At 33.9% G+C, this 27721-nt stretch overlaps 6 protein-coding genes across 6 annotated transcripts; 3 read left to right on the top strand and 3 right to left on the bottom strand.

Moving 5' to 3' along the window:
* Positions 1-47: 47 nt before the first annotated feature.
* On the bottom strand, positions 48-3410 carry LOC107924667 (TPR repeat-containing thioredoxin TDX). Its single transcript, XM_016855210.2, has 10 exons — positions 3085-3410; positions 2962-2995; positions 2481-2633; positions 2297-2384; positions 2132-2212; positions 1988-2052; positions 1721-1861; positions 1535-1651; positions 1018-1048; positions 48-584 (listed from the first exon to the last, which is right to left on the bottom strand). Exons 1-10 carry the CDS (start codon positions 3192-3194, stop codon positions 256-258), a joined length of 1149 nt encoding a protein of 382 aa, XP_016710699.1. The 5' UTR covers positions 3195-3410; the 3' UTR covers positions 48-255.
* Positions 3411-7149: 3739 nt separating this feature from the next.
* LOC107923845 (probable serine/threonine protein kinase IREH1) lies at positions 7150-17560 on the top strand. The gene is made up of 18 exons (XM_041080408.1): positions 7150-8109; positions 9804-9868; positions 9987-10169; positions 10243-11598; positions 12069-12241; positions 12439-12685; positions 12980-13072; positions 13152-13292; positions 13393-13485; positions 13985-14189; positions 14470-14555; positions 15080-15168; positions 16198-16249; positions 16366-16422; positions 16518-16691; positions 16775-16852; positions 16953-17138; positions 17232-17560. Exons 1-17 carry the CDS (start codon positions 7416-7418, stop codon positions 17034-17036), a joined length of 3870 nt encoding a protein of 1289 aa, XP_040936342.1. The 5' UTR covers positions 7150-7415; the 3' UTR covers positions 17037-17138; positions 17232-17560.
* Positions 17561-17943: 383 nt separating this feature from the next.
* LOC107923848 (SEED MATURATION PROTEIN 1) lies at positions 17944-18366 on the bottom strand. The gene has a single exon (XM_016853996.2). It carries the CDS (start codon positions 18317-18319, stop codon positions 18071-18073), a length of 249 nt encoding a protein of 82 aa, XP_016709485.1. The 5' UTR covers positions 18320-18366; the 3' UTR covers positions 17944-18070.
* Positions 18367-18692: 326 nt separating this feature from the next.
* LOC107923847 (protein COFACTOR ASSEMBLY OF COMPLEX C SUBUNIT B CCB3, chloroplastic) lies at positions 18693-19926 on the top strand. Its single transcript, XM_016853995.2, has 3 exons — positions 18693-18849; positions 18959-19008; positions 19248-19926. The coding sequence occupies exons 1-3, from the start codon at positions 18807-18809 to the stop codon at positions 19761-19763; spliced, it is 609 nt and encodes a 202-aa protein (XP_016709484.1). The 5' UTR covers positions 18693-18806; the 3' UTR covers positions 19764-19926.
* A 329-nt stretch (positions 19927-20255) lies between these two features.
* Positions 20256-22517, bottom strand: LOC107923846 (cell division cycle-associated protein 7). Its single transcript, XM_016853994.2, has 7 exons — positions 22100-22517; positions 21795-22005; positions 21351-21421; positions 21190-21267; positions 20787-20874; positions 20648-20703; positions 20256-20552 (listed from the first exon to the last, which is right to left on the bottom strand). The coding sequence occupies exons 1-7, from the start codon at positions 22362-22364 to the stop codon at positions 20461-20463; spliced, it is 861 nt and encodes a 286-aa protein (XP_016709483.1). The 5' UTR covers positions 22365-22517; the 3' UTR covers positions 20256-20460.
* A 1786-nt stretch (positions 22518-24303) lies between these two features.
* LOC107922891 (uncharacterized) lies at positions 24304-26972 on the top strand. Its single transcript, XM_016853096.2, has 4 exons — positions 24304-24735; positions 24822-24904; positions 26507-26562; positions 26642-26972. Exons 1-4 carry the CDS (start codon positions 24564-24566, stop codon positions 26718-26720), a joined length of 390 nt encoding a protein of 129 aa, XP_016708585.1. The 5' UTR covers positions 24304-24563; the 3' UTR covers positions 26721-26972.
* The last annotated feature ends 749 nt before the right edge of the window (positions 26973-27721 follow it).

The following is a 27721-nucleotide window of genomic DNA, read 5'->3' as shown; positions in this document are numbered from 1 at the left end:
ATATAATTTATAGTTAACTACAAACTTTAATAATAGAAGACTGGATATAGCATCATAACTTCTTCTTCTTTTCTAATTAAAAAAAAAAAAAGCCCAGCCCCCAGCGGGTCAGTTTAATAAAACATATGGTACAGTTTTCCTAAGATATTGCCAAGTCTTGGCATTATTGATATGTTTCACATGCATATGCAAGGAAAGGGGCATTACAGATAGCTGGAGTCTAACTTCCTTTCATTCATAGGCATAGGCTCAAAATCAGCTTGCATATTGGGCAATCTTACTTTCAAGTGTAGTTTTATCAGCCCCAACTACCTTATCAACTTCCTTTCCATTTCTTATAAAGAAGAAGGTAGGAACACTGCTAATGTTCCATCGCGCTGCCACATCCCTACCCTTGTCTATATCCACTTTTAAGAACACTACTTTTGCATATTTTGCAGCTAAACTCGTATAGAGAGGAGAAATGAAGCGGCAGGGACCACACCACGTTGCGGTGAAGTACAATATCATCAGCCGTGATGTTCTTGTAGCAGCATTTAACTTAATTTCCAGCTCGCTGGTGGAATGAACGCCAATAACCTGGCCTATCATTCGAAAAACAATAGTAAGGTTAACATATAGGAATTATGTCCCATAACTCATGTAAAGTAATTCATACGCACACAAAAGGAATGATATTAATGGTAATTGATCAATAAGTGTCTTAGAGTCTAAATGCAACTGTATGAAGATCAACAAGGTCATCTAACCAAGCTATTGATGATTTATTATATGCATTGAATGATGATTATGGTGAACCCAGGAAACTAAAGCATAGACTAATTCACATCATGCAAAGAGTAGCACAAGAAGTTTTAAGGCCTTCCCTAGGGATTCTTACGAGAAACATAAGCATCTTTTAGATGCAGGTAGTCTCAGTTCATCAAAGATATCAGTCTTTCTAAAGAGTATTTCAATTGAGGCCTATATAAAGCATTTACCATAAGAAAAATGAAGGAGAAAGAAAACAATCCCTACCATCTTTAAAAGCAGATAATGCTTCCTGATCCTGCACAAATTCAAAGATAAATAAGTTACAGAATATATGCGGTGACCCGCTTATACACGACAGAACAAAAGTTAGGAATGGATGGGAATACTTGGCTGACAATATATTAAGTTATTTGGCTCATAGCCCCTACCACTGCATAGAGAATAAGAGCTAAAACATCATAAGCTTCCCTTGTAATCCTATCTAACAACACCAAAATGCACGACACCCTAGATCCATGAATCAGCCCATGCTGACCATGTCCAAATGTACTAAAACATCCGAGTTCTTGCTCGGATAACTAAATTACTTTAATGAAGTAACCTCTCCTAGACAAAGAAAATAGAAAATAATTTAGGCTTAAGCATCAGGCGCACCCTAAACTTTATTTTAATAAGAGGCTCCTTCTTCTAAATCATAACGAATCCATGGCAAAGTTAATGCGCCAGAAGTGATAAGTATTTATGCCACATAAATACAATCAAATTAATTAATTCATCTTACTTGTGCCTCAGCTTTCTTCTGTTGCCTCTGACGTTCACTCCTTTTTAGTTCCCTTTCTTTCCGCAGGCGTTCATATTTCCTGCGATGCTCTTCAATTTTGTGTGCATTAGGTTCCACCTGCAAAGTAAAGGGTTGCCATGAGAAAGCATTTGCAGATGAACACTAATGAAAGAACAGAAATGTTACCTTTTTGAGTACGGAACCAATCTCCTCATCATAATCTAACTTTGACGCTACATGCAGATCACTTGCTGCTTCTTCCCATTGGCCAAGCATGGCCCTTGCCATCCCTCGAACTTTATATCCTTTTGCTGAGTCAGGATTGATCTACACATAAAAAGTTAACTTCAAGCCATCAGCATGATACCAAGCAAAAATAAAATAAAACCACAGACTCTTTAGCATGATTTTTGTTTGTGACCTAAGCAAGCACTGAGAGAAATGGGATGGTACCTTTAAAGCTGCATCAGCATCACGGATTGCAGCATTTGGTTGGCTCAATTTAACAAAGACACTAGCTGAAAACAAGCATATCAGAAATTTAAGAGAGAAAAATGTTTTGGAAAAAATTATAAATTATGTTGCAAATAAAATTACCTCTAGTTGCATATAGTATTGCTGAGGTGGGATTTAACATGATAGCTTCTGTTAGATAATCTATAGCTTCATCCAGCTTACCTGAGGAAGGAAAGAAACTGTGAATTTGTAAAGAAATAAATAGGTAAAAGAAAACACATCATGAATTCAAAAGGTTAAGTATGCCTCCAGATATCGCATCCATGGCTTTTAATTTTTCCGATTGAGCAGCATCCCGCTTTTCCTCCGTAACTTCAACCGAAGAGTCTCCCATCTGAATTAAGAAAAGACACAAAACATTTACAAGTTTAACATGAAACTCCATCACAGTCCAGTTAACTGAAGTAAATATAGTTGGATTATCACTCACTTTTTGTGGAGGATTGTTGTCAGGTTCCACAACACCGTTATTATCTAACTCGACATCGGACTCAATAATATCATCATCTTCTTCATTTGAAAAATAGGGTTTCTTGTCATCAGAGTGTTGCTCAGGCTCTTCCATTTTAACACCACCTCTATCCTGAAATTTGGCATAAATGACAAGAGCCAAATGAAGTTCACCATCATCACTAAAGAAAATCTTATTAGACCAGAAAATAATTCACTTTTTGCTAAAATCATTACATACTAAAAACATAAAGAATGAAAAAGTACTTTCTCTCTCCCAAAGCAGGAAGCAATTAGACAATTGATTTACTTGAACACTAGCTCGATGAAAAGAAATAAAATCAGTGGTAAGAAGATAAATCCTAAGCAAATATACCCAAGTCTTGGATAAAGAACATGAAGATATAATAATCAAATTTTGATAGAAAAATCGAAACTTTGGTAAATAAGCTGAATCTTACCGTCCGTGGGTCGGTTGGAATTTGAGCTCCCAGACTTCAAAAATAAATCAAAACATGGCAACCCTCATCAACAAATCAGAAGAAAAAGCAATTATATTAAGTATAAGCTGGAAAAAAGATTACCTTAGGAGATAGGACTTGAAGAAGGAAAGAGAGGGAGTGTGGATAATTGAAGGGTTTGATTTGCACTGATCAACAAGGAGCTTTAAGTCTGCTACCTTTGAAGCATCCATCACAGTAGCATATGCCTCTCTCTCTCTCTCTCTATGCTTTCTTTTTTTTCCGTTCAGGATCCAAAAGCAAGTGAAGAAGTAGGATGGTGATGCTAACCAAGGTGGTGCCCCCACTTTTTTTATCAAACTGAAAGCGATGATGTCTAGATTGATCCACAAGGGTCCAGGGAACTACTGGTGGACCTCAGCGTACAACATCAGTCTCTTTCCTTCTTCACTATAATTAAGGGGGAAAATCCTGTACAACCTATATTAGATACATTTTTTTTTTGTAATGGAACACCAAATCCCGTTCTTGTAAACTTCAGATTATCCATGTTTAATTATGTCGACTTCACACTTTTAAATTTCAAATACTTTTAATGAAATATCTGACATTTTAAAAGAACTTTAATGCATTATCCAAATTTCATATTATAATTTTCCATTCTAAAATATTTTTATAATTTAAAATTAGATCCAAAACAAATTTCAAATTCTGAGTCCTGGTCACAGAGATTCAAAGATCAATCGGAGAATGCCTCACGGACTCTTGTATTAAAGCAAATAGTTAATTAAATATTTTATGCCTAAGCTTACTTTTAATATTTAATTTAGTATTTGAATTTTTTATCTTAATTTGATACATAAATTTAGCTTTAAAGCTCAAGTTTTTATCTGAGTTTTTTCAATTTAGCACTTGTTTTTTTTTTTTGTCACGATTAAGTGCTAAGTTTAATTTAAATGTTCAATTTGTTATTTGAGTATTTTTACCAATTTTTTATTATTAGAGCATACACGTTAACTATTCATTATGCCACATAATGTCATTTTAATCTAAGTATCAAACTATAACATTGAAACCAAACTTAGGTGTCTTAGTATATTGAACCAATAATATATTAAAAAAACCAATGGTAGGACAAGTTTTTAAGGGGTACAGCAACATTTAGTTATTGAATTTTGCAACTTTCCCTTGGTCCCTGAATTTTCTTTGGATTTTGTTAAATATGTGACAATGTGACACTATGAGATCATATCATCTCATTACTTAAAAATTTAAATTTTTTATATAAAATTTAAAAAAATATATTTTTAAATAATGATATGACATAATCTTAAAGTGCCACGTCATCGTATATTAACATAATTAAAGTTAAGAGACTAAATTAAGAAAAGCTTGGTATAGAAATTATAAAAGATGAAAATGTGTGGATGTATATATTTCTTTCTATTTTAGGTTTTCATTGATTAAGGATTTTAGAGAATTGTGATTTCATAAAGATAAAAGAAATCCAATTTTAACAAGAACTAAAGGTAAACAATAAAGATTTGGATGCCTTTGTAATAAAAAGAAAAATCCAAAGCATTTTAAAAGAAAATATTAGCCGCTTATTGTAACGATAAAATCTTTAAAATGTATACATGTATAAATAAATATAAAATTTTAAAATGGAACCTAACATGAATTTTAATATTTAAGACTACTTTCCATAGAATCGAACCCTTGGTAAAAAAAATCACCTCTAATTTTAAAAAATTACATTTAAAATAAAATGTGTGGGTGCAATTTTATTTCTAGGACTTCATCGGATAAACCAAATCATATTAGGTAGCTATAATTAACTGGGATTTTATAAAGATAAAACAAATCCAAATTTAGCAGGTCAATATTGAAGATTTGGATGCGAAAATCCAGCCGCTTATTCTAAATCTCTAAAATGATTAATTTCAATATTTAAGACTACTTTCCATAAAATCAAACTTTTGATACAAAAACATTTGTCACCAACATTTAGGAGAGGGATTATCGGATCGAATTACGTTGTTATCATTAATTGATTACGAATTTTAAACAATTTTCATAAATCCAATTTCAACAACCAATAAATGCCAATATTAAATATTTGGATGCCTTTGAAATAAAATTAAACACCAGGAAAATAATGCACCCACTTATTATATATCTATAAAATAAATCCTTTTTTAACCAGGTCAAGATTCAATATTTGGATGCATTTGTAATAAAATTCACGTTCTGAACAAAATTTATCTAAAGCATTTTAAAGGAAATCTAGCCACTTTTCAAAATGTAATAATATTCTATGTATAAATTTTCTCCTTAATGATTTTTAATTTGATGAAATTATATTTATGATAAAGATTAAAAAAAATTAAAAAGTATTTTTTTCTTCTTTTTAAAATTCATCTGATAAACTAGATCAAAATATATTAAAACAATTAATCGATGCAATTGCACTTGATGTGAATGAAAATTGGATATTTGGATATAATTGATATCTAGAAAAATGTTTGATTTTTAAGGGCATCAAACTTATCCAACATTAAGGTCATGATAAAGTAATCATTCAATTAAACAGTTTAGAAAAAAGTTATTTTAGGAAGTACTTTCACTGCATCGAACTTTAATTAAACGAATTCAATATTTTTTGTCATAATAAAATAAGTGATTTTTGCATTATATTCCGAGAGAACAGGATCAAGTTGTGAATTGTTTAGCTAAATAAAATTTGGTCAAAAAAAGTACAAACTTTTTATTTTCCCCACAATGATTCGAATTTTTTTGAAATGGACAAAGTTAAATGTGTTTTTTCTTTTCAAAATATTTCTATGTAATTAGTTAGGTAATGTTTTATTGTAAAAAAAACAAAAACAAATAATCGATTAGAGATTTTAAACAATTGTGATTCCATAAATATAAAAGGAATCCAACATCAGCCAATAATAAAGGTCAAGATTAAATATTTGGATGCATTTGTAATAAAATCCACATTGACAAAAAAGAGTATCCAGAGCATTTAAAAGAAAATATAGTCGCTTATTCTGACTAGAAAATATAAAAAAATGTAATATAATTTTATATTTTACATATGTATAAATAAATAAATATATATTTTTAAAAACAGAGTGTTGCATGAATTTAACAAAAAAAAAAAGAAGCCTAGATTTTTAAATTTACTTCCCGTAAAATCAAACCCTTCATAAAAAAAATGAATCACCTATAATTTGATGAAATTACATTTAAGACAGAGTTTAAAAAAATCAAAATTTTTTAGACTTCAGATCAAATTAGGTTAATGGATTAGGGATTGTAAAGAAATTTTCTTTCTATCTTTGGACTTCATTAAATTACGTTAGTACAATTAATCAAGATTCAATTGTCATTCCATAGGGATAAAAAAAAATACAATTTTAACAAGCAATAAAGGTAAAGATTAAAGATTTTGATTCCTTTTGTGATAAAATTCACTAAGAAGAAAACCACAAAACATTTAAAAAAACCTAGCTTCTTATTCTAACGAGAAAATCTCCAAAATGTGATAAAATTTTATATTAAATTCCTGGAGACATGGTATATTTAGTTATGAAATATAAAACTCTAATTTCTTCATTTAAAAATATCATATATAATAATGATGACATAAATATAAATCTAATTTTTCAAAATGTTCGGACTAATAAGTTAATCCGGACTATCACCCTAAGCAAGAGAGAATGTAATAGGATTACTCAGAAAAAAATAATTAACAAAAATCGAAACTTATTACAAATTTTGTGAAAAAAAGCATGTAATATTTACAAATTTTGTTCATGATCAATTTTATTTAATAGATAAATTTTAACATAATCGTGTTTATTTATTCAACTTATGAATTTGTTTATTTACTGATACGCAATAAAACGAATTTCACTAAATCTTAACTTTGGTGAAGAGAGAGGATGAAGATAGGGAAAAAAACTAGGGTTTTTTTGCCTTCTGCATTTAGAGAGAAGATATATATTTTTATTTGAAAAAAATTGACAGTAGAAAATACATTTTTAATATGCATTTAAAAGAATAAATTTAGCGAGAGAAATAAATAAAATATAGAAATATAAAAAAAACCTGTAAAATAATTTGGAGCATTGCCCATTGACGAATAAATGGGTTATTATTAGTGATGGATTAATTTCCATATGTCCACAAATCTGCTGCAAGTCGCATTCTCGGCTTCCCTATTTCGGTCCTAAGAGGCTTCAAAGTCGAACGAACCTCACCAATTTCTCACTTGTTCAAACTTCAACGCCTTTTTTTTTCAACTACCAAACTAAAGCTTACTTCTATGGTATTTCTTTCTTTTTTAAAACAAAAAAGGAAAAATGGTTGGAGTTAAAGGAAGAATCATTTAGTGGCGGCTTTTCCCTTTCATCGATCCTTATGCTGAAGGAAACAGGACAAAAATGGTGTTCAAGAACAAGCTCTTCTTTTCCTCTTCTAAGAAATCGGGTTCTTCTAGTCCTGATGGATCATCCAATAGCCCTCGTTCCACTTCTAATTCCCCGATCCGATCCGATAAGAAAAAACCCAAAGCTTCTCTTCCCAACTCTGATTCACAACAGATCCCTAATTCACCTTCCCTTTTTACTCCTACTGCTTTTAAGCCAACCCAAGTCAAAGATGGACCCGCTCGCAAGGACCTCAAACCCAGCGAACCCCAAACCCCAGTTGCTAAACCTTCTTCCTCTACCTCCAAGAAACCCGATGCTAAGGACGGGCCTTCCTCTGTCTCGCCTTTACTCGCCTCTTCCTTGGGGTTGAATCGGATTAAAACTCGCTCCGGTCCCTTGCCCCAGGAGAGTTTTTTCAGTTTTAGAGGGGAGAAAAGTGCCGCCGCTTCGGTGCTTGGAGCTAGTAACTTGTCCAGGCCTGGAGGTTCGAGTAGTGCTGGGGGCGGTGGTAGTTCAGGGAAATCGGGTTCTGGGAAGAAAGATGGGTTGAACCAGAGGTTATTGCAAGAGAGTTTGCTTGATAATGTGAGCAATTCGGATAGTATGTCACCTGGAAGTGGTAGTGGTGGATGGCACTCGAGAGAGCAGAGCCCTGGTGTACAGGGGAAGTCTCGGTTGCAGAATGGGGAATCATCCTCTGAAGCTGGTACTGCTCTACCTGTGTCTCATTACCCTTTTTGTCTTTCTGGAATATTAGTTGTTGTTTCCGATTCTGCCTTAGATGATGCTTTAGTGGCAGTACTGTTGTGCAGCGAATAGAATTGCTCAAAACAGTCTGATGATGCCACATACCTGGTTAGGATTCCCCAGTGTAAGATCGGAGTAAATGTTCTGAGCTTTTTCGCATTGACCGTCATATAGGTATAGCTGGAAGGCTAGGTAGAACGTTAAGGAAGTTTAAATTCACCACAAGGTTTAATAATTTTATTCTCTTCTCGAGCATAGATGTCAAAATAGGGTTATAACTGCTCATTGATCTGATACACAAATTACAATATGCAGTAGAAATGATGTGGAATGTGTTAGATTGTAGGATTTGCTTTCTCATGGTTCTTGGTTAGTTAGCAGTACGCATATTGCAGACAAATGAGAAAAAGGAAAATAAACCAGAATCAGGTTTTTGTTATTCTTTTTAAAAGAAATAAGCTAAGATTATGCTATTACTTGAGCTGATAGAGGCCAAAATGGAAAAGTATTCTCTGAAATGATTTCTGTGAAGTCTAATTTCTGGTAGTCAGTAATATTCTTTAGATTTTTGCTGAATTCTGAGGAAAACATCGACATCTTAATTTTGAAATGTAGTCAGTATAAGTGCATGATATGTTCACTTCAGATCATACTTGGTAGATATCATTAGAGGTTAGAAAATGACCTCAAAAACCTGCCCCAAAGAACATAAACCAAGACCTGCCAAAACTTGTTTTGACAAAAAAAGTAAGATCAAACCCGAGAAAACTTGTTAATAAATCAAACCCTATAAGTCTTCAGTCATACTACTGATAATGAAATAAATCAGGAGGTCAAGAAATCAGACTATTACTATGAAATCCACATCCTGTTGCTTATCGTTTAGATCCAATTTAAAAACTAATTGGAGATAGGTGGAGGGATCCAACTTGATTATATATAAGACATCCATGTGGAATAAAACCACATTAACAGACCCCATCGTGTGTAGGTGGAGACGGAGAAGCCTATCACGTGGCAAACTCGAAAGGGGTAATGGGCATTGTAACATGCAATAACAACAGAATAGAGCCGAAGTTCTAACACTCAAGCATCCAACCTTAAACAATTTGAAATATGTGGAGAGGTTCAAGTTGAATATATGACATTGATGTGGGATAACACCAGTTTAACATTTATATTACTGCTAATTGCTTGCTTTTGATTTCATGCATAGATTTTATTAGTTAATTCATACACCCTATTGTTTTAATACTCACAATTTTCTTTACTTAAGTAAATATTATTTCTTCAATCAAAATGTATTTACTAATAAGTTTCAATATTAGCTTATATATCCTGTATCGTTCGTGTCTTCTGTATTCATATGTGGACAAAATTATCATGTATTCAATCATTATATGATCGGGAAGCACGCTGATCTTAATGCAGAATGCTTATGCGTATATTTTGAGCAGCAAAATTTTTCTCTATGCATTTTCTTCATTTCTTTGTCCTTTCTGTTCTACTTAGGTGAGCAATTTCCTTCATTAGAACTGCTTTATTTGGAATGCTGGTTAATGTAGAAATGGTTTCATTTCCTGAAGGATTGCTGGCAATTTGTTATGTTTTTCTCTCAAAAGTTCCTTTTGTTGGCTTGAATATTATTACCAGGACGACTTAAATCATCACGGAGGCACTCTGGAGTATTAAAAAGTTCTGATTTTTGTACGCCAGAGGTACAGTAGTATTTTCATTGATCCTCTGCTTGCAGTTACTTACTACTCAGTGACTGCTCTTGCATTCTTTTACTTTCAAATTGTGATGTTATTGATTATTAGAATATTTTCTTTCCAGACTTCATATGATTGTGAAAACTCCAAGGAGTCTGAATCCCCCCGTTTTCAAGCCATTCTTCGCCTTACTAGTGGGCCACAGAAGAGGTTTCCAGCTGATATTAAGAGCTTTTCCCATGAATTAAATTCAAAAGGAGTACGGCCTTTTCCATTTTGGAAACCTAGACGCTTAAACAACTTGGAGGTACATTGATCCTATTTCTTGTCTCTTACTTTCTTGCAGTTTGTATTCCTAACTAGATTTCTGTTTTATGCAGGAAATTGTGGTTGTGATTCGGGCAAAATTTGACAAAGCAAAAGAGGAAGTGAACTCTGATTTGGCTATTTTTGCTGCCGATCTGGTTGGACTTCTTGAAAAGAACTCTGAAAGTCATCCTGAGTGGCAGGAAACTATTGAGGATTTGCTGGTTCTGGCTCGAAGCTGTGCTATGACACCACCCGGAGAGTTTTGGCTTCAGTGTGAAGGCATTGTTCAGGAGTTAGATGATAAGCGTCAAGAACTTCCTCCAGGAACACTGAAGCAGCTGTATACACGGATGCTTTTCATTCTCACAAGGTGTACAAGATTGTTGCAGTTTCACAAAGAAAGTGGGCTGGCTGAGGATGAACCTGTGATACAGCTTCGCCAATCTAGAGTCCTGCATGCTGCAGACAAGAGAACTTCCTCTGGAGTCCTAAGAGAAGCAAAAAGTTTGAGTGCTTCAAAGGCGTCAAAAGCCTCCTCATCTAAGAAATCTTATAGTCAGGAGCAACATTGGAGGAAGGACCATCTTGTGCTGCCTGGAAGTTTGATCACTTCCATTGATGACGCTCAAAAGAACTTGGAATCTTCTGCAAGTAGAGATAGGATAGCTTCCTGGAAGAAACTCCCGTCTCCTGCCAAAAAAAGTCCAAAGGAAGTAACTGCTTCCAAGGAGCAAAACAATAGTATGATTGAAACCTGGAAAAAAACAGGAGCTTCTGATGTAGATCTGGCTGCTGTTAAGCTTCAGGAACCTACTCCTGCAAAAGAATCTCAAGAACATTGTTCCAAGCACCAGCACAAAGTTTCTTGGGGTTATTGGGGAGACCAACCGAATGTTTCTGAAGAAAGTTCTATAATATGCCGCATTTGTGAGGAGGAGGTTCCCACCTCAAATGTGGAAGATCACTCAAGAATATGTGCTGTTGCTGATTGTTGCGATCAGAAGGGTTTAAGCGTTGATGAACGCCTTGTAAGAATTGCTGAAATGCTTGAGAAAATGACAGACTTATTTGCTAATAAGGATATGCAACATGTAGGGAGTCCAGATGTTGCTAAAGTATCAAATTCGAGTGTGACTGAAGAATCTGATGTCCTATCTCCTAAACTAAGTGATTGGTCCAGGAGAGGTTCAGAAGACATGCTTGACTGTTTTCCTGAAGTGGATAATTCAGTTCTTATGGATGACCTTAAGGGTTTGCCTTCAATGTCATGTAAAACTCGCTTTGGTCCAAAGTCTGATCAAGGAATGACAACATCATCTGCAGGAAGCATGACTCCCAGATCTCCTTTATTGACACCAAGAAATAGTCAAATAGACTTGTTATTGGCAGGCAAGGGTGCTTTTTCAGAGCAAGAAGATCTTCCACAGGTATCCTTTGTCCAGTTTTTGATTTCAGAAAGACACAAAATGTTTCAAGAGGTGCTGAACTACATGCTTTGGTTGCTATGTACCGTTATATGTCCAATGCACCTGTATACTTTTTGATATTTACTTCCAAGTTTATAGGTTTCCCCCCTAACTTTCCTGCCACATGCAGCTCTCCTCCTCACCTTTTGTGTTCCTCATGTAGGTTGTTTTATTTCTTATCATATGCAATGCAATCTTTTTCACTTTTTCTCTCTGTTCTAAGTGATTTTGTTATCTGCTTCAATTAATTGTTGTGAATTCAAGGCTGTCATGCACCCACAGTAGACTGCCAAATTATTGCATATTCAGGGAATGTATAGGAGCCACTTCAACATCGCAGATGCATTAGTTATCTGCTTTTTGCCATCCAGTTAAGAGTGTATAGTCTTTCTTTGGCAGTGCCAGGTTTTAATTTGTTCCTGATCATGCAGATGAATGAACTTGCTGATATTGCCAGATGTGTAGCAAATACACCATCAGTTGATGATCGGTCTGTGCCATATTTGCTGTCTTGTCTTGAAGACTTGAGACTTGTCATAGACCGCAGAAAATTTGATGCACTTACAGTAGAAACGTTTGGTGCGCGCATTGAGAAGCTGATCAGGTAATTTTGTTGCTGTTTCTTATTTTATTATATTTATATAGTAAAAATACAAATGCTGTAGATACTTCGGAAAAAAGTAAAATTTAGCTATACAATGAAAACTTTGCTGAACATCCTTTTCAATGGAATGTTTGAACTTTGAGCAAAAGGTGCTAGTTGAGTTTGTTTCTTATTCTGTTATGATTTTGATATTTTAGGGAGAAGTACTTGCAGTTCTGTGAGCTAGTCGAGGATGAAAAGCTTGATATATCAAACACTGTCATTGATGAGGATGCTCCTTTAGAGGATGATGTGGTTCGTAGCTTGAGAACTAGCCCTATCCATTCATCTAAGGACCGTACCTCCATAGATGACTTTGAGATAATAAAACCAATTAGTCGTGGAGCATTTGGGCGTGTTTTCTTAGCTAAAAAGAGAACAACAGGGGATCTTTTCGCAATAAAGGTACCTGAGTTTGATTTTCTTCCCCTATGATCTTTTTCACTTATAAATATAATGTTTAGTTTTTTATTGTTTATTTTATCTATGTATCTATTTTATATTGTATTAGTTACAATAGGATTCTCTTTTATATTAATGGCATTTTGCTTTTGGTTTTTATTGTGGTTCCCCTCTATATTTTCTGTTGCATCATGTCTGACTTCATATCATTTTCATCATTCTTTTTCTGTTAGCTTGTTACTTAGAGGTCAAGGGAGAGGTCAATTTTCAATTAAAATCATGTTTATGCTGTGTCAGGTTCTAAAGAAGGCAGATATGATTCGCAAGAATGCAGTCGAAAGCATATTAGCAGAGCGTAATATTTTGATCTCAGTCCGCAACCCATTTGTGGTGAGCAGGTCTTGCTTGCAAAGAATTTATCTTTTTTGAGAATTTGATATCTTATTCTGACATCAATTTGCTGCATCAGGTTCGCTTCTTCTATTCATTTACTTGCCGTGAGAACTTGTATCTTGTGATGGAGTATCTAAATGGAGGTGATTTATATTCATTGTTGAGAAATTTAGGCTGCTTGGATGAAGAGGTTGCTCGTGTGTACATAGCGGAAGTTGTAAGTTTTAAATTAATTTATTTCAAGGGATATCTACCTTTTTGCTTATTTTAGTTGAATTCTATTGTTTTATTATATAGTTATATACATATTTTTACAGGTGCTTGCCTTGGAGTATTTACACTCTCTGCATGTGGTTCATCGTGATTTGAAGCCTGATAATTTGTTGATTGCACACGATGGTCATATCAAGGTAACAGTCCATATGGTCTTGTTTCCATTCTTTTGACAAATACTGAATATACATTGCATTATAACTTGGTCAGTTGTTTTCAGTAATTCTAAATGTGCATCGACTGTCATAGTGTAAAATATCATCTTTCTTTTGGATCAGAAGCTTAATGTCATCTTTCTATGTACCTTTGGTTCTTCCTGTTGTTGTTATCATTGCTGTTGTCAACATTCATAATGCAAAATATCATTTTTCTATGTACTGTTTATCATAATTTATGAAATTTATTGAGATACCAATGGCAAGATGAAGTGTGTTTTATACTATTTAGGGAAAAACCCATTATGTTGGAAAGTTGGATGTGACTGAGGGTCAGGGGACGATGTATGTTTATTCTTTGAGCTGTTAGTTTGTTAAGCAAAATGAAGATACCTTAAATGGAATGTGATGTTGAGGTTACTTGGACAATACCTAATTTATTTATTAAAGCTTACGATAATTTTATTTTTCCTATGAGCAGTTGACAGATTTTGGGCTTTCAAAGGTTGGTCTCATCAACAGTACTGATGACTTGTCTGGTCCAGCAGTTAGTGGAACATCTCTACTTGATGATGAGCAGCCTCAGTTATCTGCATCTGAGCATCAGCAAGAGAGGCGGAAGAAACGTTCTGCTGTTGGTACACCTGACTATTTGGCACCTGAGATTCTTTTGGGAACAGGACATGGTTGGTATAGCCTTTTTTAAGTTTAAGGTGCTTTAATTATCTTCTTTTTTCCTGCCTGACTTGAGGATCAAGCTTGATTAGATTTGGTTAGCCTGAAATTTGTTTATCTTACGATGCTTAAGCAATCTGGATCCAAGTTATTTAGTTGATTTTATGATTGATGCTGGTTATAATTAGGTTAAATCTACGGTAGCTGATTAATTGAGATGCATATGCATTTCTTCTCTGGTTGAACACGTTTTAAAGCAGTAAGTTCACAACATCATCCAATTTTCCTCAGGTGCAACTGCGGATTGGTGGTCTGTGGGTGTAATTTTATTTGAACTGATTGTCGGCATTCCACCCTTCAATGCAGAGCATCCACAGGTAATGTCGTTATTCTATGAGTTCCAGTTATTGCTAGAATCACTCCTTTTGACTTGACATGTTTTGCATTTTATTTCTGTTTCTTCCTTCTCAAAGTATAGATTAATTTTTTTTTGTTCTTGTTATATTGATCTAAAACTTGAAGGCTATCAATTTTTTCCTCCAGATTGCTTGAGATTATGTTCAAGTACAATGTTCCTTTTCTAGAATATTGAATGATTAAGGAGGTGGATCTTCTGTTTGATTGATTGAAAGCTACATAGCCATCATGTTAGGTTTACTCATTTTCCAGTTAGTTTTGGGACATTGGACTCCTGGTTCACGCTTCACAGGAAACCCAATACTTAAAAAAAAAAAAAAGATAATAATTTGGTTCAAAAAGCAAGGGATACATGGATACGCTAATGATTGTGTTGTTTTAAGGGTTTCTTTTAAGTTTTCAAAGATTGTTACTGTTGGAGTGCTGTTCAATTTTAAGTTAATTCTCATTCTTACATTCATTTTCTTTCATATTTTGGTTCTAGATAATATTTGATAATATTCTCAACCGTAAAATACCTTGGCCACGGGCACCAGAAGAAATGAGCCTTGAAGCAAAGGATTTAATTGATGGGTAAGAAAATTATTTTCTTGATGCCATTGGTATTTCATGAGAATTTGATACATGTTGGAATAAATAACAGTAGTAATGCAATGATTCAGTCCAAGTAGTCTCTGGTTGCATTATTTTGATGGACATAACTTTAATGAGTTCTTTTTTCTGAAAACATTTATCGAGCATACATGGTTTGCAAAGACAGCTGTTCTATATTTGCTTTATGGCTAATGGCTTTGCTACAGAGAGGTTCCTGTCCTATAGACAGAGAAAATAAATCCATAAACATTGTTCCTCAATCAAAGTGCCTACATAGATTTATCAAACACAATACATGTCTGTGTAATCTAATTGTCTCATGACAAACACAAAAACAACTTTCTAATATCAAGGCATGTTGATGCACATCTGTGAACACGTATTTTCCTAACACAAGTCGCAGATTTATTTTCTCAGTTTATGGGACTGAAACCTTGCCTTCATAGGCATATTAACTGATTAAGTGAGATACTACAATGTCACCTTAGTTGTTGCTACTGCATCCTACAGGATACTTGATGAAGTTCTTATCCTATTCATCGGTAATTTTATTTTTCTAGAAGTTTCTATGTTCTTTTTAAAAGTAACTAATATGAAGTTTAAGACTAATCCAACTTATTAAATTATTTAGCAATTTACTTAAACTGATCATATCCTATATACTATGTTCGACATCTTAATGATCTTACAATGTTTCATATCTTCATTTGTTAAGTATCCTATGTATTTAGCACTATTAATGCTCAATTTTTTATATTAAGAAAAAAATTGTTGAGGCTTATAGATTTTATTAGTTGGCAACATATATTCTTACTTTGTGAATGTCTATCCCAAAAAGATGTACGCTGCATCAAGATGTTTAACCAAAGGTTCTTCAAAGTCACTGGTATCAGACTTAAAAATATCTTAAGTGTCTCTTAGTTTCTGTAATGCTCTTCTTCGTTAGTGTTTTTCTTGGTTCAGGTGTCTCGGTATGGACTTAAATTTTCTTAATTTATTCATTTCCAGGTTGTTGACAGAAGATCCTAATCAGAGACTTGGAGCCAAAGGAGCATCAGAGGTGATATTTGTTCTTAATACCACTACAACAATCTTTAGGTGTTCTATTTTCCATTTCTCACGCTTCTGCGTTCATGTTTCTTAATTGGCCTGTCTTGGATTGAAATTTTTAACCAGGTGAAGCAACATGTATTTTTCAAAGATATCAATTGGGACACTCTTGCAAGGCAAAAGGTGAGAATGTGTTCACCATAAATTATGAAATTCTAAGCGAGCTAATTGTTTTGAAGTGTCTCGCATCCACTCACCTTTCTTTCCACAATTTACAGGCTGCCTTTGTTCCCAGTTCAGACAGTGCACTTGATACTAGTTACTTTACCAGTCGCTACTCATGGAATACTTCAAATGACCACACATATCCTGGTAGTGATTTTGATGATTCCAGTGATGCTGACAGCTTAAGTGGCAGTAGTAGTTGCATGAGCAACCGGCAAGATGAAGTGGTATCCTCTTCCCGTAGATTTGTATTTTCATAACTGATGATTATCTATGATTTCTGTTGTTGACATGGCCACAAATGAAACAGGGAGATGAATGTGGAGGTCTTGCTGAATTTGAGTCCGGTTCATCAGTAAATTATTCTTTCAGTAATTTCTCCTTTAAGGTATTCTTTTAACTAGAAACTAGCTGTTGCTAAGATTGAATTTTGTTTTCTTGGTATTCATCTCTCACAAGCTGTTTTTTGCTTTGTGGTGGTTTGATAGAATCTATCCCAGCTCGCATCGATTAACTATGACCTGCTTTCTAAAGGGTGGAAGGACGATCATCCAGCCAATTCTAATGCATAGCAACATCCTCTTTCCTTTGAGAGAGAGAGAGAGAGAGAGAGAGAGCTTGGGTTATTTTGACATTCGGTGTTGATTGATGTGTTGTTTGTATACCCTGTACATGTATGTATGTTATTTCAATATTGTACAACTTTTGTTTTTTAAATTCATTTGCTGTTTTAATATATATTTAAGTGGTGTTTCTCACCCATGCAGAGATAGAAGAAAATTTGGGATTGAAACTGGTGCCTGCTTGAGGATATACTTTTTTCTTTTATAGGCAAAAAAGCTCTACGCTGTGGGAAAGACTTGCAATTTTTTTCTTTTTTACTTAATGCCAGCTGCACTGCTATGACTCTTGAGAACCTTCAATGTAGCCTACTTTTAAATGCCGCCGCAGTGTGGGTTATGGGCTTTTGGGCAATGGGTGTAATTTGTGGTAGTGGTGTTGTTTTCTTCCTTTTTTTGGTCATTATTATTGTTCTCTATAGCGTTTTTTACTGTCACTTTCAGAGCAATGGAAACTCATATCCCTTCTTTTTTAAGATCGAAGAGTTAAAGGAGTGGTTTGGCTGTTGTGTGGTTGCTGAGAATATTACAGTATACATGAATAGCATGGCTTGCAGAGGTTGTTGAGTTAAGCAGTTATATGGTTAAATGCCTCCACTAGTTTGGGTGCCTTGGCCTCAACTGGGACAAGTCTCTTGTTTGTCTCTTTAAGGTGCTGCTCTCACATGCATACATGTGGTGAAAGTATCATACTAAATTTAATTTGTATTTTGCTAAATTAGCTTTTTAATTTTTTTAAATATTTTCGTTTACTAAATTGTTAGAATTGGATAAAAAATTTAACAAAAAACAAATATAAAAGGACCAATTTATCTATTTTTTAAGTAGATCATGCTTAAGTACAAATATGGGAGTAGAATAAGATAATTATAGTTCTTATTAGTGAAACTTAGTTTTAGTTCATGGGAACATAGAAAAACAAAACTCACACTAGTAAACGGAAGAAAAAAAAACCATAAAGAAGGGTTTGAAGTGAAATGAGGAGGTTATGTATTAGCAGAGGAGGTGGAATCAGCATTGTTAGCAGTACTAGTGTTAGATTGAGGTGGAGGCGGCGATGGGGAGGAGGAATTTTGAACACGTTGGGCACTGGAAAAGAGATCAACAGGTGAAGAGTCGGCTATTTTGCCAGCTTCAAGAGGAGTGCCGTGCTTGTATGCTACCCTCAAGCTCTCATCCTCAGACTGCTTGGCCTGCGCGGTTGCATGCTTTATATCGTCCTTGCTTTGTGCCATCTCTTAACTCAGATTACGGATGGTTGGTTGACGATGGGATCTCGCTGGTTGGTTTAAGTTATATAGCTACTAACAGTAGTGGACGTGGCACCTTTCTGCCATATTTATGTCCAACATTTTGACACGTTTTGCCTACTATCAGTGCACGTGCCTTCCTATTTTTACTCCTTCTGCTATACAAGAAGCACAAAACGCTCAGCTCTGCTCGTAGATTAGAATTTTATATTACTGTTTCATTCAAATTTCGATTTTAGATACCAACATGAGTGATAAGAATCCCAATAATGCTAAGGCCAGGGCCAAGGGGAAACGAATATTATGTTATAGGGCCAGGGTCAGTCTGTAATGGGCCTAAAAGAGTACATAAAATAAGCCTAGTTAACAAGCCGACCCCATCCATCCTCACTACTAGTAAAGGATAACGTCCCCCCACCCCCTCCTCTTATAACACTCGCTCTCGGTCTTACGCTATTCTCAGCTCTCACCAATGGCGACGTCCTCTCACCTTCTACGCAACGTTTTCATTAAAGGTATCCATTCTTTTTCTTCTTCTTTTGCGTTTCATCTCATTTCTTCCTCAACCTTTCCTAGGAATTGATTATCACCGACCAACCACCAACAATTTCTGTTTTTTCTCAGGATCAGGCTGGCAACCTCTGTTGTTGAAGACCAACAATTTTGCTATATCTGTAAGTACTTATCCTTCAGTGCTACATCTTTTCATATTTTCAGCATGCGCAATGTTATTCCAATTGTTTGGAGATGAACAGTCTTTAGTTTTTTTTTTTGGGGGGGGGTGGGGAAGCCAATTTCATCTACTACTGCTTTAGAGGGTGAGGAATGAATATGGTTTAGAAGGAATATAAACACATACTAGTCATCTAAGTGTTTACCATTTGGGGCTTAAACTTCATTTTATCTTTCACAGGAAAGATTGAGGCATCGTAGCAAGAAATTTTCATATCTAGGAGGCCATCGACTCTCGTATTGCTGCCTAGCTGTTTCAAATTCTACCTTTCAACTCTTGCCATCTAGTTTAAGGGAGCCACCGCATATTGCTGGAATCGAAACAAGCATTAAGCTCAACATGCCCCCTGATGTTGTTACCTCGGATCTAAGTAGGACATTCTTACTGGCCGATTTGGACCCTGCCACTGCTAAACTGGCAATTGGTATCTTAGGGCCATTTCTCTCAGCATTTGCCTTTCTATTTATTCTGAGAATAGTCATGTCTTGGTACCCTAAGCTTCCGGTGGAGAAATTCCCATATGTCATTGCTTATGCTCCCACTGAACCCTTTCTTACTGCAACCCGAAAGGTGATACCTCCTCTTGGCGGAGTGGATGTAACTCCCGTTGTGTGGTTCGGGTTGGTTAGTTTCCTTAACGAGATCCTGGTCGGGCCGCAAGGGCTTCTGGTTCTTATCTCGCAACAGGTTAGCTAGTATGCATTGAAACAATGGTAATTCTAACAAAATGGATGTTTTGTGTTATTCTTCTTCCATTACATACGATTTCTTCTGTAAAGATAAATGGATTTTCAGCTTCCAAATTTCGGCATTCTATATAATAAGAAAAATCTTGGTTTTACTTGACCAAGAACCTAAACATGATTGAAATGATTTTTAGGCTTCAACACCGGTTAGTTGGGTCAACATTCTTCAATTCATATTTCAGTGTATTGAAAGCTTGATGATGTAAAATGGATGTTTTATTTTTTGGTACCAAAAAATAATGGTGTTAATTTTTGAGTGTTTAATTAGGCTTCTAAAGTTCATTTGATTGAAATATCATAATTAGCCAATAATGTTAGCAATTAACTTTTATCCAATCAACTTTAAAACTGGAGTAAAATCACATTTTTAAATCGTATTAAAAAGTTAGCCATGAAAAAAGTGCATTTGAGTAAAATCAGTAGTAAATTACATATTCAGCCATTGAAAAACGATGGGCAAGATCTTAACCCTTTACGAGTGCTTCGGCTAACGGAGGACTTGCTACATCTCATAAATTTGATTTAAAGCAGTTGGTCGATACAAAGAGTTAGCATCAAGTACAGTGATTCCCTAACAAGAATGTCAAAGTCATTCTGGTACACATCGTCAACTGCCGCATGAAAAGTACCTTGAAAATTTAGTGTAATCACTTGCTGCATATCATCAATCTTGAAGGATTTTTACGCTGAAGCTCATCCATCAGCAGATGCGCAACCGATTTGTATCCCAACTCCCGAGCTTTGAATTCGAGCACAAAAACAAATAAACAATAATAGTCAGTATTTTTCAAGTTTAGCCAGTTGGGAAAGACTGGAATCAGTTCAAGACAATACCTCTGTAGATTGCTATTCCTGTTGGAGTCATCTTTCGATTCTTCAGACACAATGAACTATGGAGAATTGCAAAAAAAACGATTCAGTGAACTGCATATAAAATTCTCACAAGGAATAAGATAATGATGAAGTCGCATACCTATTACATATCCAATAAGGATTGATCCCTTTTTCTTCTATGCAGTGTGGGCACATCCATTCCTTATTTTCTCGTACCTCTTCCAGTTCTGATAACAACATAACACTACCCTGTCAACTTTCCTCTATTGCTTGCTATGGTGTTTTTCTTTTCTAAGACCAAATTACCAAAAACCATCATTTCCACCTTTTTTTGTGACCGACTTTGAGTTTTATTTTCTCAAGCTTTGTTAACTAGACTTGGAGGTGAGTGTTAGATATGGGTACATGTTCAGCACAAGTATGTTGCACATCACAAACAACAAAATCTAGCAAGAATCATTGTTCAGTTTTAAGATTATAACCCGCCCTAGTCCTAGTCCTAGGATAACCCATTCTTTTGGCATTTATTATATTGATCTTACCTTCACCATACCTAATCTTGAGACAAGCCCGACACAGAACACCATTGCTAGAGTGACAAACTGAACAATCCGTCTTTCCTGCATGGAATATAAATTTTGTGAAAATGGTATTCTAGTTTATTATAAACTCTACATACAAGTGTCTCTATGATAAAACTGACCTATGCACGGCTGATTAACATCGAGATTACCACATCGCTTGCAGTCGTTCTCAGCACATAATGTCTTTTGCCTGCATATGATTCATATGTTTAGGATCTAAAGTAATAATATACAAGTTTAATCCGTGACGGTATCCTACACTCACACCAAAGTCTAGCAACATGCCTCATAAGATTATATGCTTTTCAAAAGCAGAAAATTTTAGCTTTTCCCAAAAAATGCTTTTTGTACCAAAAGTGCTTCTTAGAAACAATGTTAAACTGGCTCTAAGACTAAGTTGTTTATGTGTTTTTTACGGAGTATTTAGTTTTGACCATCCAATAAAAATAGCTATTAATGGACACCAAGTCTTCCTATTTCTTACTTCGTTATTTAAACATGCTCAATATATTCCCTCAATCCAATCTCATAGGCTAATAGAAAATGGTATCAGAGAAATAAACCTGCAGAAATGGCAGCAAATTCCACAAATAGAGTTGTAAACACTGCCCCTCCCCTCCTTTCGATTGCAGCGCCGAGAAGAATCCTCTGGTGACAATTGAAGACTCGCATCATCAATCGTGACCAATGGAGCATTTGCAGGCCTTTTTTCTTTCCCTTCGCTTGAATAAGAATCAGTCCCTTCTTCCCGTTCTTCAAAATCAATCGCTTTTCCTATGCAAAAAATGGAAATCATAGTTCTTTTTTTTTTAAATAAAAGAGAATTCGTTCGTCAACTTGAAAAATATAAATGGATTTTCTTTATTACCCCTAAGCCGGTTAGATCTACGCAAAGAATTGCTGGCGAGAGATGAAGAAAGAGGGGTTCCCTTGAAACGAGTGGAGCGGCGCACAGGCGTGATAACGTTATCCTTTTTCTGCCATTTTCGGACCTTAGGTTTTGCAGAGGAAACGATGGACCTTAGGTCGGAGATGGTTTTGTGCACTCCCAGAGAAGCTAATCGAGCCTGGTTCTCTACAATGCGAGCATTCCTCAGACTTTCATAGTCGGATTTGGCTCTAAGCTTTCCCATTTGATTTCAAAAATCTCAATTCCTTCAATGAAAGTAAGAGTGGCTGCAACTGATGAAAAGGATTTCTCCAAATCACTGATCAATAAGCTTAAACAAAGATCGTGACCTTCAACGGTCATGTTTCGAGCGGGGTATTTTAACATTCAAAAGTTCAAACTCTATAGTACCCGGATTTTTTTATTACAAGTAATTACTTTGGGTAAACTACACCGCGGGTCACTTTATAATAATGTCATTTCTATTTTGGCCACTTTAAAATTTATTTTATCAATTTAATCACTCTAATTAAGATAATTGTTTAAATTGGTCATTGCCATTAAAAGTTTTTTAATTCACTACTGGATTGCTGAAATGACACATTAGTCAATTGAATGACTAAAGCTTTAGTCAAAAGTAAAAAAAAAAGTGTCACATGTCATCATTCAATTGGCTATCAACAATTCATTAGTGGATTAATTGAAATTTTAACGGTAGTGGTCAATTCAAAAAATTATATTAATTAGAGTGATTAATTTGACAAAAAAAATTAGAATAGACAAAATAGAAAAATACTATTTTAAAGTGACCTATGATGTAATTTACCCATTTATTTTTATTCATACTAACGCCTCAATCAACTATAAAAAAAAATGTTGGCTGTTTCTTTTATTTATTATATGGTTGATGCTCCTCAATTAGTAATTATCGAGCTCAGTTAAAATAATTGGTCAATTGAATATTAGTTTAATAATATTTGGCTCAAATGGCTAAAGAGCATTATCAAAATTTTCATTTATAATATATATTTAAAATTTTTATATTATTAAACTTCAATATATGTTATTACGCCAAAACTTAAGTATCAAAATGAGCTTGAGCTTAAATGCTTATGAACTTAATCAAATTCGAATAATTTAATTATCTCTTGAGTTAAATTTAAATTTAAAAATAGATATTTGATAAAATTCAAACATTTCAATATTGGGACTCAACTTAACTTGATTAGAAAGGGTATTAAAAAAATATATGATATTTATATATATACACGAGTTAATGCCCACTTACACGGGGAATTAATAATTTATATTATTAAAAAATAAAAGTTGATTATGGAGATTTTAATTTATAAAATGATGATAATAGTTTAAGACTGATTAAATTAATTTATGAGCCAAGAAATATCTTTTTTGCTGAAGGGATAGAATGGATACACAAAACAACCCTTTTAAATATATCATTTAAAATTTAATTTGCAAATGTACATGTTGATCAAAACTTAAAATTAAATTGATCCCTATTTAGCTTTAACCTCTTTATTTATATTTTAATTTACTATTTTAGACATTGTGGATGCTTGTTTCCATATCAAGTAAATAAATAACAACAAATTGGGCAAGAACGCATCATTTGAAATTAAAATTAATTTTATTTTAAACAATAATCAATTCATGTGTATTATTATTTGGAAATTGAATAAAGATTGAAATAAATATATAATAAAGTGGAGGAATCATTTAAATGATTAATATTTTAATATTTTAATAGTTATATTTTTTGATATTTTCATGCATGTTAAATTTAAAATTCTTAACTATTTATTTTATATAAAAAATTTCAATCGTGGAATATACATATTTTAAATTGATATGATAGATATATCGGATCGATTTAAAATTTTATATGTATGATAAATACAATTATATTAATAAATTAAATGGTTGAATCGTAACAACATTAATCATATAAATAATTACAAAAGTAAGTGGATCCTTTCCATATAATAAATATGTTATATTTGTTTGTTGAAAAAATATAATACTTTAAAGATAATTATTTTATAGTGAAATAAAAAAATTCCACAAGATGTTGTCATGCATTTTCATTTATTATTTTTAAAGAAAATTAAACAATTTGACGTTATTTGTTTTTTTTAAATATGTAATAATAGTATTTTTTATACACTTTGAAAAAACAAAAACAGAAAAAACATTATAATATTATTCAACTGTACAAATTCAAAATGCAACAGCCTACAACAGGGTGAAAGAGAAAACGATCTAGAAATATCAAAGCCCACCCATTCAACCCCCGGGCGAAAACATAAAAGCACGCACGGAAACGAGAAAAATAAAATCTATGTGCCCCAAATTAGCAACTCACTGTTAAAAAAAAATCCTCAACAGAAAAAAGGAAAAAAAACACCCCGAAAAAAGATTGACAATGGCGTTGCAGTGGATGATTCTAACGTACGTGGTTGCAGCTGAGGCAGCACTGGCTCTCCTCTTGACGCTTCCCTCTCCCAAGCTCTTGAAGAACCGTTTGGTCTCTCTCATCTCTCTCATTCTGCAACCTGCCCTTTTCATTGTTCCCTTTGCCGGATTCCAGCTCTTAGGTTTTCTCGCCTTTTCCCTCTCTTTTGATTTCCTTTGTCTTTGCAGTATTAGTGCAATGATTTTAAATTTTTCATTTTGCTTGCAGATATTTACTGGAAGAACGAGCACCGCTTGATGTGTACCTCTGAGATCTGCACCGCTGCTGAGAGAGATCGTTACGAGAAATCTGTAAGTGTTAGATAATTTCAAATTTCGGTATCTGATTGTGAAATATTACTGCGCTTTTGGACATTGATTCATTTGTTTACCAATTTTAGATATAATTGTTAATGTTTTAGCTTCATCTTTTAGATTATCGTTATTTATTTTGGTTTGCATGTTCAAGGATTTGAAATTGTTTGAACTTCTACATGTTTCTTGCTGAAATCTTACTTATCATCGCCAATATTGGTTGTTGGCTACTTGTTTTGTTCTTTTATTATAATTGATAATTGCCTCAACTTTGATTCTAGAATTACAGAAAGCTATTAAGGATTTTGTTTAGTATCACAGAGGAAAAGTTGTTAGCACTTTCGTGGGATGAAAGCCTTGAATTCTTTTTTTTTTTTGGTACTACGTAGGAAAAGCTGCTCCTGCATATTGGTTTAATTTATTTATTGATGTTGCTAGAAGACGTTTTGAATTTTTTTTTTAAAAAAAATTTCTTGTGGCATTTTCACAGTTGTTTGGTTATTAAGAATTGAAATGAAACATTCGCACTTGGGTTGATTCTTCATTTACCTTAATCCTTTTGGTCTTTGAAAAATGGAATTAACCCAAACAATAACTGCATGCTGGTTACCCCAGTAGCCTTAGACAACAATAAATGCTGAAAATGGAAGAAGCTCCTTAAGAGTAGCACACAACGATTTGCACTTTGACCAAAGATTAATTAAAATGAGCAAATTGCTTCCACTTCATATGGGGCTTACGTATTTGTTCAAACTTATTTGAGTAAAAGTACTATATTCTTTTTGACAGAAAAATAACAATTTAGAGTTAATACTAGTTAGAAATGTAATTGATCGAGGAAAATATAAATAAAGAGGTCTTTTATTCTGATCAATGGGAAAATCAATCAGAAAATATATTTATATATAGTAAAAGATATCCAGATATCTACTCCCTGCTTTGGAGTTTCTTTTAGCCAACTTGACTAGCTCAAATATATCAAGCAAAAGAAAAGGATAGACTTTTACCATGTCAAATACTTGCATTGGAGGGGCAATGGATTAACCAATGGAAACTTCTTTGTCATTTTCTTAGATCTCATGTTGGCACCTGTATTGATAAGAGTTGAATAATAGTGTTTCTCAACTCGAAGATTCTGCTGTGGATGTTCAGGGGACCTACGTAGTATCTAGTTTTTATATCATCACTCTGTTACCTTTCTTGATCCAATTTTTGGCTGGTTTTTGCGTCTCTGCTTTAAATTCCCAGGGTTGGGGCATAGTATTGCATTAACAAGTTAAAGATAGGGATATTAATAGTGTGTTCCACATTTCGGAAAGCATTTTGGGCTAGGATAAAGCTTAGGGGTTGCCCTGCCTTTTCCCAATCATTCCTGTTTCGGGGCTTTACTACATCTAATAATTGGCTTACTTAAGAGTTTTTTTTTTTATTTTTTTTATGACCAATCAATTAATTAAGCACTCAGTTACGTCTTATAAAGCTGGTTAGACCTGATTGATTAACATATGAAGATCAAACACAAGCCTGTTGATGTTTTCTGAAATATCTCTTGAATTTATCTGTTGAGAGTTAATAGTTTCAGTGTGGGGTGCTTTGCAGTTCTACAAATCTCAAAGAAACGTGATTCTGTGCGTAACCGCATGCCTGCTTTATTGGTATGTGCTAGCATTTTGACACAGCCTTGACTTTAACAAAGATGTTTTTCGTTTGAATTTGGTAAGGATACTTGTGCAGGTGCATCCAACGCATTTGCAAGTATAACAAGGAAATTCAGAGCTTGGAGGAAATAGAGAAGAGATACAAGGACGAGTAGTGTTGTTAACTCAAACATATTGGGATGTGCTGCTGCTACAGAAAACTCATGTATGTAGTACCACCGCTAGACTTGAGACTGTTATTTTATAAAAAGCATATTTGCGGTATTTGTATGATGTCATGTTTCCATTATAGCTTAAACTCTCCTGCATCTCTAGGCTTAAATGAAAGTGGTTTTTTTTTTTTTTTCAGTACAAGAAACATATTTTGTTGTTAGTCGTGGTCATATTGAGGCTGATCTTTATAATTATTTCCTGGAAACTGCTCATAAATTTCATTTGCCATGTGTTTGGCATGTGAATTAATTCGATATTACCTACTTTTATATAAAGTTTATATATAGTACAATAGAATAATAAAATGATTTGACGTCACGAGCCAAGTAAAGATTAATTCCATATTACCTACTTTTATATAATGTTTATATCATTGTATACAACACCTAAACAGTAACAGTTGGATGAGGCTTTTTTTTTTCTTTTAAGTAACAGTCTAATAACATTTTTTTAAGGTTGCGAAGTTTAAATAGACACTATTAATCCTGCACTTTTGGGTGAAAGTGTTTGGGAGCTCCCTCTATTATAGGGACTGTATTAAATTGGGCCCTTTATTATTAAATAGACCAATTTAATTCTTAAATTATTAAATAGAATTAAATAAGGTTGAATTGTAATATAGTTTTAACTTTTTTCATTTACTGTTTAATAGAGTTAATATTTTAAAATTTTAATGGTTTGTAATGTTAACTTTTAGATTTATTTGATTCTTTTTAATAGTATAGAGATTAAATTGATTCATTTAATAATAGATAGACTGATTTGATACAGTGTCTATATATAATATAGGGATAATCCAAGTACTTTATCCTGCACTTTTGTAGGCCTGATTTTGCTTTGTTTACTTGGTTCCTTTGATGTAATTCTGACTTGTATGATAACTGTTTATCTGCTTTCACTGATCAAAATAATTTAATTAGTAATTTGTTTTACTAATTAAAAA

This window comes from Gossypium hirsutum, chromosome A11 (assembly GCF_007990345.1).
Source record: "Gossypium hirsutum isolate 1008001.06 chromosome A11, Gossypium_hirsutum_v2.1, whole genome shotgun sequence".
Lineage (NCBI taxonomy): Eukaryota > Viridiplantae > Streptophyta > Magnoliopsida > Malvales > Malvaceae > Gossypium > Gossypium hirsutum.
The sequence above is the reverse complement of the archived record's forward strand: the minus strand, read 5'-3'. Positions and strand labels throughout refer to the sequence as shown.